Source organism: Patagioenas fasciata, chromosome 12 (assembly GCF_037038585.1).
Source record: "Patagioenas fasciata isolate bPatFas1 chromosome 12, bPatFas1.hap1, whole genome shotgun sequence".
Taxonomy (NCBI): domain Eukaryota; kingdom Metazoa; phylum Chordata; class Aves; order Columbiformes; family Columbidae; genus Patagioenas; species Patagioenas fasciata.
In genome coordinates this window covers 16483121-16500216 of record NC_092531.1, presented here as the reverse complement: position 1 = coordinate 16500216, position 17096 = coordinate 16483121, and the positions used below count along the sequence as shown (strand labels likewise).

The window sequence follows — 17096 nt, the reverse complement described above, 5'->3', positions numbered from 1 at the left end:
ACTAAAAGGCTGGCAGCGGTGTCCTGTATCTCAGTTGGGGGCTAGAAATGATGGACTTAATGTCCTATGCAGCATGGGAGAGAGAAGGCACAATATGAAATTATTTCATTTTTTTAAAAAACTTTTTTTTTGTGGAAAATGGCCCTGGCTGTTGCTGTCTCCTTTCCATTGGATCCATCTTTCTCCCTAATTCTGCCTCTTGGAACGTATCATCCCTCTGCATCTTAATTCCCATGCTTGTGCTACTCCCTTTGTTTGTCGCCAGTCAGGACATGATCTAGAATAGTCTCAGCAGTGCGAAGGAGGAGACCGTGGGAGCAGCAAACATCACTTTGAAATACTGTCATTATCTTTAATGACTTAATGGATTGTACTGATTCTTTGCTGTATTTTGGACATCCTCACAGTGCAGGTTAGGAACCACCTTTTCAGTCACCGACTTCATTTTCCTGCCAACCTGTGGATACTTTGGCAATTACTTTAACTCAGGTTAGTGTAACTTTACAGAGCACTAAAACTCCTGCTTTTCACTGACAACTAGGAAGGCTGTCACTGCCAAGGGACTGAACTTTCCTTAGTCTTTCCTTGTTATTTCTAGCTTCCTATTCTGTACTCTACGGGCAATTCTCACGTTTTATTTCTCCATGTAGTCAGGCTGCATTAGTTTGTGTGTTGGATGTTTTTGTTTGTTTTCCTCGGTCTTTACTTCAAATTTAAAAAAAAATCTGAAGTTGCTGGATCGCCTTTGCAGCTGTATTCTGTACTCTAGTCCACTGCTACTTTCCTTCTAAACACAGAATGCATAGATGTGGTAATTACAAAGAATTCAGCATGCCAGGATGCAAGGATGGGGCTGTCAAGTTTGTGAAAGGTGGACAGACAGCATTATGCTTGTGTGCATGTAGAGATGATGTGTTTTGTGCACAAAAGTCGTGTGATTACAGAGCAGACAACACAAGCAACTGAAGGATACACCCCAGCAGTTGTTGCAGTAGATACAACTTCTGAAAATGTTTTTTTGTACTTTATTTTTTAATTGAAAACCTGTCAATGTGAGGTTAGTGTCGTGTCCAGGTGGTATCTCTCTTTAACAGCGAAGAGACTCAGAAAAGTGCCTCAAACTTCCGAACTGTAGTTTGTTCCTTTTAGCATCCGACAGGCAACATCTACGGGTGGCGGAAGGAGAAACCTCGCAGCCTGGCTTGTTCTCTAGCTGGGAAACGGTAACGAGGCAGGCACCTCTCCTTTGGTAATTAATTTGGTACATGGGAATAGTTACTTGCTTTAGAAGTCTGCGTGTATTGAGGAAATTAAGTAAATTGATTTGTTTATTTTAATTATTAATTTCATAAGTCTGACTGAGGTTTTTATGCTGTGTTGGGGGGAAATATAACGTGTGTAACCACTTGTACTCTGCACGAACATTTTTCCTGACTCCATAAGTAGATGCTTACATTCTTGTAAAATCTTAGATTTTTGTCAAACTACAAATTCAGAACAGATTCATCATCTATAAAAACAGACTTTATCAAGATAATCTAAAATAACATATATCTTACATGCTTTGGAAATCCTGCAGACCACAGAGAAACATTTTACCTAATACAGTATTACACCCTAAAAACAATACAATGCTGCCAGACCACAAAACATCCGCAATTTGGGACAGCAGATGTTTCTACACATGCTTCTTTTTAAGAACAAGAAACAACACAAGGGAAAATAAAAAAGTTGAATGTTGAGAAAGAAATGTAATGTTGTAGAGCTGGAGGGACACTGGATGGACAGAGACTTGAGTAATTAGCTTAAGAGAAGATGTAGAAACCTATTTGTCAAATGGATACATATTTGAAAGAAAAATACATATATGAAAGAAAAAGTCTTCTTTTGTTTAACTCTTTCTTAAATATGATTTAACTTTTTCTTAAAAATAGCCTGTTCCTGAAAGCAAGGATTAGTTTGAAGTACAAAAAACCCTGTCATGCGATGCCTGAAAAGACTAACGTGCAACCGTGTGATTATTTTTTTTTTTCAGCACTGGATTACTGTAATGCCTTCTAATTATTTTTTAATTTTATTTTAACTTCAGCTGATCCCACAGTTAAGGACTTAATTGGAGGCTTCACCGCTCTGCATTACGCAGCCATGCATGGCCGAGCGAGGATTGCGCGCTTGATGTTGGAATCTGAATATAGAAGTGACATTATTAACGCAAAAAGCAACGATGGTTGGACTCCCCTCCATGTAGCAGCTCACTATGGCCGAGACTCGTTTGTCAGGCTCCTGTTGGAGTTCAAGGCCGAGGTTGATCCGCTCAGCGATAAAGGTACCACCCCGCTCCAGCTGGCCATTATCCGCGAGAGGTCAAGCTGCGTGAAAATCCTGCTGGATCACAACGCCAACATCGACATTCAAAATGGTTTCCTGTTACGATATGCTGTGATCAAAAGCAATCACTCTTACTGCCGAATGTTCCTTCAGAGAGGGGCGGATACGAACTTGGGTCGCTTGGAAGATGGACAGACGCCCTTACACTTGTCTGCTCTTAGAGATGATGTGCTTTGTGCACAAATGTTGTATAATTACGGAGCAGACACTAACACAAGGAACTATGAAGGACAGACCCCACTGGCTGTTTCAATAAGTATTTCTGGAAGTAGCCGACCCTGTCTGGATTTCTTACAAGAAGTGACAAGTATGTATGTAAGAGAAGTTAATCGTAGGACACAGTGTCCTTTGAAAGCCGCCTTTGAATTTAGCCCCAGAAAAAAAAATGCTTCCTCTCTGCCCCTTGGTGCTATTTAAATGCACTAGAAAGTTTCTGGGAAGGTGAAGGGATTGTGATACTGGGAATCTCTTACTCTGCGAAGGTGCTAATGCTAAGTATATTTTGTTTAAATTAGTTTTGTTTAAATAGCTACAGGAAGCATTGATTTTTTTAAAAAGCAAACTGTAAAAATCTCATTAATGGCCTTAGCACATAAGGTGCTTGGGTTTGGGGGTTTTGTTTTGTTGTTTGTGAGGTTTTCTGTTTTAGCGTCTTTTCCTTTTAATCATCATACATATACTCCACAGTTGCTGGTGTTTTCATCTGGCGCTATGGCTAGGGCAGAAAAGAGGTTTCGCTGCTGCTTTGTGTTCTCCTACATTCTCTTTCTCTGTCTCCCCTGCACCAGACAACAAAATGCCATAGTTCAGCTATGCAGCTTGAAGGGGTTTCATGTGCTGTGTAGCTTTGATTTGATTTTGTTGATATCTTGGAAATATGAAAGAGATTTTACCTCATCATGACTTCTGATATTTAAAAAGAGTTTTAAGTTCCTAATATTCTGGTCACTTTTGATTATCAGTTTTTGGTGTAGTAGATCTACTGAAAGTTTTCCTCTCTCATTCAACACTGAATGCTGTCATAATGTTTTGTAATTACAGTATTGCTCAAAATATTTAGGAGTTGCTGATCAGCAATTAGCAGGAGTTTAATTCAAACATGTTCAGATGGCTTTATAAATTATCATCCAACTGGGATGATTTCTGTGCTGCAGACGATGGGATATTTCATATATCCTTCTTCCTCCTATAGTGCCTTTTTTTTGGATGTGTTAGTTTTTAATGAGAATTAAGCACACTGTATTCTCTGCAAAGAAACTGAAATTTAATGCGGGCTGGGGGTGAATCAGCTGAGTCAGGAGCTGTCAGAAAAAAGCATTTGGAATTTTGTTTTTGTCTTCATGATTTGTGGTGGTATTTTTGCTTTTATTTGAGATCTAAAGAGAATTTTTGGAAAGGCAGGAGTTGATAATAAGAAATACAAGCTACTAACAGATTTTGGGTTGATTTGCCTACCCCTTCTCATTCAAATGCGTCTCTTACTGGTTTCCTTTTTGGGAGCCTCTCACTATATAGTAGCACCTTCAGGGTTATTAACAGATTATATGATATCCAAGCTTGCAGTTTTTTGCAGTCTCAGGACGTCCCAATGAGCATGAAGGCTTAAACTGCTAAAAGTGTTTCCTCAATGTCTAAAGACTAATTTAGAAATGTGGAAGCTGGGACTGTATTTTACTTTCAGGTTGCAGATTCTATACCTGAAGGATTTAACACTAAATGAGAAGTAAATTCTGCTATAAATAAAGTAGCTTAAATTTGTGGCTAATGTAACAGTGCAGGAAGTATTCCAGTTTTGTGCTGATGGAGAACTGGGAAAGCAGGGTGGGCTAGTGCTGACAAAAACACTTCAGCTTTGTGCCTCTGGGCAAAATTATTATGAATATATGTTTATAAACAGCTATAAACAGACTCTGCTGCCTTTATTATAAATGGCCAAACACTGTCATCCATGGTTTTTGTGAATAATCAGTTTAATAAGATGGTGTAGAGAGCAAGCTGGAATTCTGGTAGCGGAGTTCCCAGTGAGATCAGGCTGTGTACAGGGAATTGCTGAGATCTCACGCTGTAGCACTTCGGGGAAGAATCTGGTTTCTGAGTATATTGCAAGATTTATTTACTAGGAAAAAAAAATACAGAATTTTTGGAGAATTCTTCTAGCAGAAGTCTTCCTGAAATTCTCTCTTGCTGTTGGTAACAGTGCCTTGGTCATAGAACTTAACGGGAATTTCTAGTTTGTTTATTTGAACATTATACTAAATACTTTTAGAAATCCATAGCTGTAAGTTTTATATATGCATCTGGAGTTTTGAAGAGTATATTTGATAGTAAAACAGGAACGAGTTTTTACCGCTGCAGTAGATTAAAATTTTAAAGCTTAAAGATTAATATAGGTGAATTATGTCTTCAAGTGAAAGCGGTTGCATGCTTCACATAAACGGGATACTTTTTAGAAGTCTATAAGATGTAAGTATTTTTTTGTTGTGTTTTGTTGTTTTCTTTTTATACTTGGAAAATATATTCACATAGTGGCAGTTCCTCAGAAAACATGGTATGTGACTTTCTTTTTATTTTGGTAGGTATTGTAATCGATAATAATTGGAGCCTTTAGCCCAGGTCCCCAGTTGTGAATAACAGGCGAGAAACCAAAGCTCTCAGAAATGCTCAGTGTTGGCCCTGAGAGTCTGTGAAGAGATATTGGATTTTGGGGGTTGACCCCGAAGGTCTGATATTCTTCCTGTCACAGGTAGAGATTCCTTTGCTCCTAGAATAATTCCAAGAGGAACGAAGGTATTCTGGAGGTGTGTCTCAGTAATTAAGCTCAAAGCTGGAAGTAGGAATGACAAAGTTTCTCATCACAAGTCTGATGTTGACTTGGTGTTTAGACGGTTATTCATACATATATTATTTCTCCCCATCTCCTTTTTACAAGACAAAAATGAATAGTCTCCTTGGGGGGGGGGGCGGAAACCAAACAATATTGAAGATGGAAATTGCCCAGTGATTTTATTAATGTCTTTCCTTTTCCTTATCCGTATTACAATTTTTGACTCCAAATGACATTCATCATCCCAGTACAGAGCCTTGGATCATCTGAGTTGTTGTTTTAGAGCACTTCTTTGTAATGTTTCAGTTTTATGCGCTCTGAACTCTTCAGGAGTGTCAGTGGATTAAGCTTGGAATACACTAATGCAGAGTTGAAGTAGAGATGAGATGCATGTGTGTAGTGTATATGAAGACAGATATTTTTAAATTTTTGAGATGCATGTGTGTAGTGTATATGAAGACAGATATTTTTAAATTTTTGAGATGCATGTGTGTAGTGTATATGAAGACAGATATTTTTAAATTTTTTGGTAGTGTATATGCCTACAGAATGAACATGTGCAATTACAGTCCTGGATGGAATGATTTATGTTGAAGCTGAAGTTGAATGGGTTTTGAGAATATTTAAGCTTATAAAGAGAGTGCTGGAGGTAGGAAAATATGAGAATATTAGAAAAATACTTAAAGGTTTAATTAAATTTCTAGTATCTAAAACTTTATTTATGATCTCAGAAAGGGGAAGAGGAAAAAGCCTGAACCCTTCCCCCTCCCCACAGCTCCCATTTAATTTAATCACTGTTCAGATAATGTAGGAGACAAGAGAGTCTATGACGATTTGTGGAGGCAAATAACCGAGCAAATGCCAACGGCCAAGGTAGCATAATGTGGTGTGTATGTTAGCAGGTACTGGAGGACTAATTCCAGGTCTGGAACAAGATCTAAAGGTCACCAGATGAGTTAAACTACAAATATTTCATCTGTATGCCTCTTTAAAATTTTGCAAGGGGCAAATCTTTGGCTTTGACTAGAGTGTAATTTTGTAAATTTGCACAGTAAACATGCAGAAAGACAAAAGTCCTGTTAAGGAAATCCTTACACAATCTTTGTCTCTATCCCTTTGCTAAATATATAAAACTTTTTGCTAGATTTTTTTTAACTGGAAGAACATTTTAAAAAGGGTCTCTGCATAGTTAGAACTTTGAATACAGAAGTGTCATAGTGAATAAAGTAGTTTTTTACATATTTTATTATGTGGATAATTTCAGAGTAAAGGTTATCTTAGTGTTTATTAGAACATAGAAGAACTTTACTGGAAATCTTGCCCTTGTGACCATGGGCTGCTTTGCCATCCAGAGTGATTCAGGGAACTGGGGTAAGAGGGTATTTCATTGTTTTCCCTTTAGCTGTATAAGTAATAAAAAATACCATCTGAATCATCTTTCTGCAGATTGCAGGTACCTGTTTTTCAAAGACCAATATGGTTTTTGATACCTTTATAAAGACATAGCCCCATTTTTTTTTCTTCTTTCTAGGAAGAGGGAAGGTACCTTTCAAATACCTGTTTAACTCTCAACTCGGAATTGCCTGGTGTGATACTGAAAAATGTAGCTACCAGCTCAGAGCACAGCTGACTCTCTATATTAAGCAGTTCAACCATTTTTGTATAGCTATGTACACGTGTGCTTTGGAAGAGATTTTTTGAAGATACCTATGTAAAAATGGAAAAAAAAAATAATGTTTTTTTACATGTGGCTCGTAAGGTACAGCCACCCCCCCACTCCCATTTGCAGACCTATGCCGTACTCTGTTATAATGTAAAAATAGTGTACCTCTGAGCACTTTACTTACTGTCTCCTAAATGCAGATAAACGTGGTCTTGAAATTCTTAGCTGAATTTCCACAGCAATTTCAGCAAGACAGAATTTCTAGAAGTGTTAAATATATATATAAAAAGATCTTATACAAGCATATTCAAATCTCAGTTTCATTACTTCATTGCTAAATACACCTGTTATACTTAACATTGAACTTTACTGATATTCTGCTTTTCCATATATATAATTTAAGTCCAAATACACCCCTCCTCGGTACGTATTTTCTATGACAGATATATCAAAATTTAATAGACATCTGAAACTCATTGTGGAGAATTATTTTTCAAAGAGGAATGAAAACATACTTCAAGCTCAGGTATTCTAAGAGGCATACTGAACACAAAATTAAAACTTTTAGAATAGCTTGTGCGATATCCAGTTGAGAAGAATTAGAAGCTCTCTGTCCTGTTGAGCTAGGCAGTGATTCGAGGAGTTTGTTCACATTCTCAGTGAACATTCTGTGATTTTCTTTCTCTCTAAATTCAGCCCTTTGTGTCTTTTATTAATGTGTTTCAGACTTATAGATTCTTGATACTGGTTTTTCCTTGCATTTTGACTGCTGGGAGACCGAAGATGGTCTCTAGTTATTCTGCTGTTTTTTATAGAGTACAAGTCAATGCATTTCCTAATCCGTCACTACTCCTAGTGTTAGGTGATCGCATCCTCAAAGTGTCGTCCTGTTTCTTTCTGCATCCTCATCAATGTATTTCTCGTCTGGTGGGTGTGAGTTTCCAGTTGATAAATTCAATTATCTTTGTTTAATTCCACCCCCCACCACCACCACCAAAAACCGACAAAAAAATAACTAAATCTAATTGCTGGCAGTAGCTGAGTTGCTTCGTGATTGTGAAATAAGGGATGGATTTAATAGTTAACTGTGAATATAAAATACTTATTTTGATACTGTAGAGGAACTGAGCTGCTGCCAGCCATACGTCAGCCTGCTTTCAACTCTTTCTTAACGTTTCACAAAACTTTTATTTTTAAGTTTCCTTTGTAGCTAAAAAGAAACTACCAAATGGTTTCTTGCTACTGTTTCCAGCCTTTCACAATTCCCAGGGGCGGCGGAGGCTCAGTGTGAGAAATAGCTCCGTGGAATTATTTTTTCTAGACAGATAAATTAATATTGCAGAGAAAACTGTGGGCGGCTTCTGAAATATGTCACTTATGGTATTTTTTTAACTTCTTCAGAAACTGTCTGTCCACTTCAAACCAATAACACTATTTGCTTTTAAAAGTACTTTTTTTTTTTTTTTTAGTGGGTAAAACAGCACATCAGACAGGATCTTCTCACAGCCTACAAGTGTAGTAATTTCACTTACTCCTAAGTTTTCTTTTGGGTAACAGAACAGGTCAGTTTGTGATTTTCGCTTTTCGCAGATGCTCCTGTCTCTGCAGTGGAGGAAAGTGGCAGAGATTCCATTCCCCCTTTCCACTTTTACAGTGAAAATCCCTAAAAATCAGTCTTGTCAGAGGTACCAGATCTAATATTACTCCTTAGTGATCCTTAAATACAGACCTATTAGGTGAGTTGGTGTTTTATTTCTTGGGGAGTATGATCTCCATAGGAAAAACAGGCAGGCACAGGCCTAAGTAAGCTGCACAGCTGTAACAATGATATACGGTTCTTTGTGTAGGTAGTAAATCCTAAATATGAGTTTTGTCTGTCTCTGGGATAGAAGAGTAAACTTCCAGGTACAATAGCAAAAGTAAAACAATCTCGAAGCTGTAAAAATGAAAGGAATGGAGTGGAAGTTCAGGATTAATTGTGATATCTTGCTGTTAAAACATGCATTTTTCCCCATTTACTAGAGAAAACAAATCTATTAATAGTAATTTAAAAGGCTTATCTCATTGTTTCAGTAAAATCCTTATAAAGTATTTAAGCGGGGGGAAGCTCAAGAATTTACTTCATTAGCAGTTGAAGAACCGAGTTAGGAAAATGTTTAAATTTTATATGTACTGAAATGTGCTGCCTCTGGAGAGAAAAAAAAAATCAAAATGCAGTTCCTCTTTATTTTATAAGCCTGTGTTTTACATTTCTTCTGTTTGGAAGAAACTTTTATGTATGGGAAACCACAAAAGAAGCGCGTTGGTGGGAATTTCTGCTTTCCATGACAGCGCGTAGCGCAAGGTGTGCAAGACAAACGGTGAACTATATATCTTTTTTTTCTTTTTTTTTTTTTTTAATTTTTTTTGCCCTGTAATTAATACTCCTAATTTATTTGATTATGACTATAAAGCTTGCATAATAAATGGACAGAAGTCTGTAACTTGTGCTCACCAGAACATGAGCAAACCTGCAGCTCTGCAGCAGCGATGGGCGTTTGCTGCCCTGGCAGTAACTGGGGTTGCACAGCAGCCGGGCCGGTGCTGCCGGCACCAAGCTGTCCCTTGGAGACCCCATCAGGGACGTGCTGGTTTTCCTTTTTTTAAGGTGATCAGTATTTTTAGATCACTTTTTTACATAATGGTGATAATTAGGTCAATCTTACCTCTTATGATTTTCTTTTTGGTGCGTTTAGTTTTTTTTTTTTCCTTAATTCTCTTCCTTTCTAGCTCATTTGCCTAAATAACTTTCAAACTTGTGATGCGGGATATAACCGAAGTTGCAACTTCCTAATCACTTTTAAACAGAACTTTATTCATCATTTAACTTGTCGTACTTTGCCAAATTACTAATAACATTTTTCATTTGCCAAACCAAGGTTCACTGACATCGCTCTGTAATCCTTTATTTTTTTTCTTTTTCATTCAGATGCAACCAAGAATGAGTAAGTGTTCTAGACACCGTTTCTAATAAATCACAAATGCATTAATAACCCTGGAATTCGCAAGGCGTGACCTAAAGACACCAACAGCCACTAGATGTAGCAACTGGTGCTTAACACTGGAAATGTCCATTGTTAACACATTCCCAGGAAATATTTTTAGGCTTATCAGGGGAAAATGTCATACAGTTGATAATCGGGTCTTTTTGAATTAACTGATGACCAATTTCTTCTGAGTATTTTAAGTTGTCTGTTTCATTTTGTTCTCAAAAAAAACCCCGTAGGATGCTAATTAAAAGGCATTAATTTCTGAAACCAGAAATCAGCGTCTCACAGCTGTATTATTGTGTACTACAGAAAATACAGATATAGATCTGTAGTCCTCTACAACCTCTAATGCTACTATTTGCAGTTAACTTTTGAAAAGGTGTGTCTCTTCTGAACCCAGTTCGTGTTCATATTTATAGCGTTAGAACGATTTTTTTAATCACCATAAAGATTCCTTTGCTTGGTTTCTTACCAAAAGTAACTTTTCTTTCCCCAAAGCTTGAGTATTCAGCTGTTGTCCAAGTTGTATAAATTCATTTCTTCAGGTGGAAAAATTGCTAAGAAGAAACCACCCGTGGACAACAGAACTTAGTGATCTGTATTCTAAGTCATGGCTGAAGGATATAATTAAAAATAAATTGCTGTTTAGAGACCTGTGGTGATAAGGGTAATAAAAGTATTTTAAACTTCTATGAAGGAAATTCAAATTTTCATGCTCTTGAATTTCAAGTCTAATTTCTTTAAAACAGACTGAGACTTTTAATGCATTACTTCTGCTGGCTTACCTCGGATAATTTTAGTGCTTAAGATAAATCCCAGTGTATACCTGTCTGTCAGCCCGTTTCTATAGAAAAACCCATGTGGGGGAAAAAAAGTGGGAAATTGCTGTAAGAGGGAACTGAGACCATATACAAAATGCCTGAAGTAGAAAACAGGAAATAGTTTCATCTCTTTACTCTGTGCTTACCAGGAAAGTCTAATAAACTCATAATGTCGCTTTAGCCGATAGGAGGTTGGTTGGTGAACTTGGAGGAGGATGGAGAAGGGCCGGGCTGCGGGGGCAGCTCTGGGGCTGGTTGGGGCGATAAAACCCTTCCAAACAGGTTTGTGCCCGGGGAGCCGACAGTGTCCGACTGTCCTTCCTAAAGCCACCCGGACCACAGCAGCTCCTCCTCCAAAAATGTCCTGCTCAGTTGGTGGCAGCTCAGGAAAGCTAATGGGAAACGTCCCCTTCAGTTATTTAAGGTCGCTTTAGTTGTTTTTTACTGCTTTTTAAATGATTTATTGATCCAAGCAGTCGGCTCAATAAAATCGCCGTGCCTTTCATTGCAAAAGCAAGCACTGTCTTCTACCGCTAACCATTATACAGATAATAAAAGACTGCAGTAATTTGCTCTGTTGGCGACAAATTATCTTGATACCAGCGTAAGCACCTGCATTGGTCACGGTGCCGAGTATTTTAACTTGGGCAGCCATCAGGTACCTTGACTCTGTAAGCCTTTTTTCTGTTGTTTTCAGGCCGTACATAGTTAAGTCAATGATCAAAATATTGACTAGCACACCCTCAGTATGTTATTAGGGTAATTTCAAAATAGGTATAAGAGAATGAGGAAAAAGTACAAAGGCAGCTGGTTTAGTCAGAAATTTGGACTGGTTCCCACGGTGGGAAGTTATTAAATATAGCAAATGTCTTCGGTTTTGGAAAGAGGGACCAAGCATGAGTGGAGGACAGGGAATAATATAAAGGTATGTTAAAGTCATGACTGGTGTGAGAACAATTATTCGTTATTTTTTTTGTAACTCAAAGAATGATGGGTTTGCAACAAAGCAATCAGGAAGCAGATCTAAAATAAATACAAGTACTTTGTAGTTTTTCCAGCCAACGCCTAATTAGATTGTGAAATTTGTTGCCACAGGATGTTTTGGATACTGAAAGTATGAATGGCTTCAAAAAACATGAGACGGATTTACAAAGGGCAGGCTATTCACAGCGATTAAAGCCCCAGATCTGTGTGCAATCTGGTTCAGGAAGGCCCAAAGGCACCGGTGCGGAAGCGGGAAGGGTATTTTGGGACAGGATTTCTCAACATCTCGTTCTGCTCTTTCTTTCCTTCTTCCTCGGGATCCATTGCCGGGTATTTTCAGATTCATGACTAAGTTAACCTTTCTTACATTATGTTGCGTGGGGGACTATTTTTCAATGTGTTTGACTTCGAACAGTTTCCTTTTAAGAATGAGTTTGAAAAGGAGCTGATTATTTTGGAAAGTCCTTGCCAGAAATTCTCGAGTTCATGGGATGTCAGTAAACCTCTTCTCTGTGGACAACAGTTAATGTGTATTTTCATCTCCTTTTCTTTGACGGGATTGTGGCTGCATCCAAAGCCTGAAGGCTTTGTCTTTTCATTAGAAGGGGGAAAACCAACCTTTAACTCCGCTATGCGATCCTTGAATAACTTTCATATGCGTCGCTCTCTGAGGATACTGCCCAGTCCTGTTACAGTGGAACACAGAACTTTTTGTATTAATGTTTGAAAAGTGGTGAGACTGAGGGTTTGGTTTTTTTCCTCCCAGGTGTTACAAGGATAGAAAAAACCCCACAAAGTTAACTGGAGGATTTATGCTGTTCTACAGTGCTTAAGTGTGTGTTACCACCTCGTGGGAATCCTCACGTGGATAATGTCACTTTACACTGACATCAGTAAAATTACATGCATGTAAAAGTGTTCTTTTAGGATTCATACCTTGATTTCTGTGAATTATTGTTTGCTAGAAAGGTATTAACTTCCACCCTTTTTTCTCTTGTGATTTTTCCCTTCCCTCTACCTGTGGCCTTTTCTTCTTCATCTTAGAAAACAGCAAACATCTGTGATTTTTACCGAGTTAAAATATGTTTAAAATGTGATCATTTTACTATTTGTTCCTTTTGTCTTTTCAGGGCAGCCCAGAAACTTGCAAGATCTATGCCGAATAAAAATTCGTCAATGTATAGGCCTTCAAAACCTAAAACTACTTGATGAACTACCCATTGCCAAGGTCATGAAAGACTACTTAAAACACAAATTTGATGATATCTGATATCCATGAAGAGAAGAACTCTAAGCAAGATTAGTTATATTCCAGATACTGAAGAGGCTTGTTGCCTTGCACAAAGTATATCCTATGCAAATTCTGATTTTTCTGTGAAGTCAGAAGGCAGGTATACACTTCCTTGGGTTTTTTATACCACACACTAGAAGGTCTTAATTTTTGGTTTCTTGGTCCAAGTTTCCAAGGTCCAAGCTTTCTATATGATGTTACATTTTAAAAATTGCTGTTGGTTTTTGTTTGTTTGTTTTCACATTAAGTGTGCAGACTTGCAGTGGAGATGGAAGGCGACCTCTCAAGGGAAGCGCTTGGTTTGAATTGGCATGCTGAGCAATTGTTCAAGAAAATAAAGTTTGGAAATCAAGGCACCAGTCCTGCAAAAGGATACAGATGGAAGGACCTTCAGAACCCTGTTGTCTGTTGGGACTTTTGTCTCTGCCAGGGTGTATGTTTTTGCAGGATAGAGGGAAGAGTTGATAATCAACATGTCCTGGTGTACTGTACGAATCTGATTTGGAAATTAAAGAAAAAATGCAATTACCCTTTTTAATTTGAGAGTCTATACATTGGCTCTTTTTATATTATTGCTTTCCTAATTCCTGTAGTTGGGATGCCCATAAAATTCAGGCCTCCTACTTTCCTGACATTCCCTGTAAAATGGGCGGTTGTTTCAGTCTATTTTTAACAGTGGCAGTACACTACAAAGAGGCATAGCCTCAGTATTTTTTACATTAACTTAAAACAAATCTAGATTTTTTTAAGCCAATATATTCTGTTTCTCATACAGTGCCTCCTGTGCAATAATCTTTCTGATGTATTTTCCCTTTATGTGTGATTTCCCCTCCCTTCATTTAGTCTCAGTGCATTATTTGTGAGAACAGGAGCTGCTGCCTCGCTGAGGTGTTAACGCGATGTTACTAAAGTGATGCGGCAGTTGCTGTTCATTATCGCTCCCTGAATTTCATGAATGTATAACCTCCTTTATTTCACTTTCAGTTGAAATTTACGGGTTCTCAGCCACATTATGTCCACTTGAAAGAAAAATTGGCCAAACTCTTTTATTTGAAAGGCAGTGATGGGTTTATTTTGTTGTGGTTGCTCTGAAATTCAGTTTGTTTCAGGTTAGAGAGTGGGAAATGCATATACGTTAAGGTGCATTTTCTATGTGCGCTAACAAAAAAAGCCCAATTCATATTGGGAGTTTAAATTTTGCAAATATTAAGTGGTTTCCAATTAATCTGAAAGCAGCAACCAAAAGGAGTACTGAAATTTGGCTACTGAATGTTCTCCATACTAGGTATTAAAAATTTCTGTTAAAGAGTTTTGTTTCTGATCATAAAAAAATTAATTTCTTACTATCAAAAAACAATTGGGCCAAAATGTGCTGGTTTTTCGCTCTCTTTGTTTTCAAGGGATTACAGAGTCATCATAAGGTCCTTGTCAGTGTTCTCTACTTTTGTTTTGCTATCCCACAGGCTCCTAAAGAGCCCCTCTAATATCAGGAGTTCTTTTGTACTGATTATACCAATGGAAAAGGGGAGGTGAAAGGAATGGTGGTAGCTTTTAAGTTTAACACTGTCACTTTCAAAATATTTAATATTAAAAATATGAAAAGCAAGGTGAAGCAGGTATGCTCATATTATTTAACTGCATTAGTTCCTTTTAATATCTTGTAACCCTGGTCTGCAGTTCCTTGAGCAGGAACCTTATCGCTGATAATTGATGCACCGGAACCACAGCAAGCACGGAGGATTATCTCTCCCTATTGTGCCTGGCATCGCCTCAGGTTTCCAAACAATAAGCGATTTTGGAGATTCACGGCTCAGAGGATTGGTAATGGGATGCTGAACCTCTTTATCTCCATCTTGTCTCGGTTCAAGTCCAGCCTGAGAGCAGTGACCAAACGTTCATGGCTCAGCAGCACGAGCAAGTACGTCCAACCTTCTCACCCCGCGGTGCTTCCTCCAGGTTGTAAGTCCTGGTGGTGCCATCTCAGGGGGGACAACCCAAGAGCCTTTTTGGGGTGTACGGGCAGCTCAGTGCAGGACGGCGTCTGTCAACTCCTGTTGAAACAAGAAAGATCAGGCGTTATGATCTTTAAGCTCCCCAGTACTGAGGCAGGACAGACATTAAGAATTGACTGGCGGGTTTTAAGCGTGAATCTTCAGGATTGCGACATGAGATCAGAACCTTTAAGATTGCTGTATTTTTTTAAAAAATATTAGCATCGTTCACTATGTTTGTAAGTTGGTCTAAACCAATGTCCTTCCCCACTGAATTTTTTTACAGTAATATTTTCTAAGGTAACCTAGAGTATATTTTAGTTGCAATCTATCTTAAGGCAAATTATTTGTTCTGTCTGTTGCTGTGACTGAAGAAAATTACGGAAGACTTGGTAACAAGAATGCTATTTAATGAAGAAATGTGTAATTCCATTATTTATTGTTTGAGGTTTGTTCTTTGGTTATTTCTTTTAAGTAACTGACATGTCAAGGGAACACACACACATTTCAGGCCAGTAAAAGGCCTTTCTTTTAAATTATGATTTTTAGCCTATCCTTCCTCCCTGCAATGGAGGAAACCCTGGCCCTTTCTCACAATGTGAAACCATCTCCTGTAGCTGGTTTCTCTGACCTTGATTCTGCAAAGCACCTGAGTCTCTGAACCTACGAATAGTCCTGTTCGTGATCTTAAATTACAGATGTGCTCGGGTGCCGGTGAAGTATGGTTATTCATCGTTAATCCTACCCAATTGTCAATAATTGGGGATTTGGTCTTTTTTTATTGTTATTATTTTAAATATCGTGCACAGATACTTTGAAGAATGAATTGAACTTTGTTTTTCATTCGGACTAGAATGAGGAGGGAAAGTGCGTAATACAGACTTGTTATGTAGCCTAGTTCCATTACCTTAAAATTCATGGTTAAACACTTTTAATAAACCTTAAAAAAAATTGGCAAGTACACCAAAGAATCAATGAGTAAAAGACTCTGATCATTAACAAACTGCAAACCTCATCCTTTAAAACAAAGCAGAAAGTTTCTGTAAATATTTATGTTTATAAATGTACAGCAGAGTAAGAGTGTTTTTTAGATTATTTAATTACCATATTTCTAATCTATTTACATTATAGACAATACTTCTTAGTTTGAAAAGCTCCTGAGTGTGGCTTTTTTTGTTTGGGTCTATTTTGGTTTTGTGAGTTTGTTTTGTTTGTTTTTTTGTTTTGTTTTTGGTTTTTTTTTGTTTGGGTTTTTGGTTTTTTTTAAATTCATTATCACTCCTGCTTGGAATAACTCTGGCTTCCTCGGGATAGCGTGGAAAATCTGGTTTTCTGGCTCGAGTTGGCAATTGTAAGAGGACACATCTGGATAAACTCATCAAACAGATACCCAGAGGCGAAAGAGAATATGTAGCATGTTTATCAGGGTGGGCCTGGGCTAGATGAAAAAAATTGGATTGTGACTTAGTTAAATCTGTGGAAAAGCCCCCAGTGACACTGTGACCAGAGCGACTTGCAGCCTGCCCACAGGTCTGGTTTCCATGCAACGCTGTGTTACCGATATCATTGTGTATTTTGTTCTTCCTTTGCAATGTAAGTTTTTGCTTTGGGTCAATTCGAATTTAAAAAAAAAAAAGTTAAACCTGGTTAAAACCTTGGTTTTGGTTTATGTTCTGCTTCTTTCTAATGTAACGTTTTAATAACATAATACCGCTTTACACATTTTCTCTCAATGTTTGTGTGTCTCTTCTGCTCCTTGTCCCTTCTCAGGTGCATGTGATTCTGGTAATGCATTTGGTAGTCAAATAGGTACCATGTCTCATGAATTGTAATGTGATTTTTACCAGTAAATATGAGCATAAATCTTGCTCTAGTGCTGGATTTCAGAAGGGGGAACAAATTGGTCTTTAGCTTTGAGTAGCTGGATTTTCCCTGCTGAGATCCCAGTGCAACCACTTCAGGGTTTTCTGAAAGGTTCACCTTTCTTCCTTGATACAAAACCAGAGCAAACTTGTGACAGATTTTGCAGTTGAATCTGGTTTGTGTCCATTTACTACTAATAAAAGTTGAATAAGGGGAGATGAATATTCGTGGCACATAAGTGG

General features: G+C 37.9%; 1 protein-coding gene across 3 annotated transcripts in view; it reads left to right on the top strand.

Moving 5' to 3' along the window:
- The window catches only part of ASB7 (ankyrin repeat and SOCS box containing 7), a 31139-nt gene extending 14426 nt beyond the window's left edge, over nt 1-16713 (top strand). For all 3 annotated transcript variants that reach the window (XM_065847320.2, XM_071813984.1, XM_071813985.1), the window contains 2 exons: nt 2090-2695; nt 12840-16713. In XM_065847320.2, the coding sequence (XP_065703392.1) occupies nt 2090-2695; nt 12840-12979 (746 nt within the window). In that variant the 3' untranslated portion in view covers nt 12980-16713. The remainder of the gene's footprint in view (nt 1-2089; nt 2696-12839) is intronic.
- Nucleotides 16714-17096: the final 383 nt, after the last annotated feature.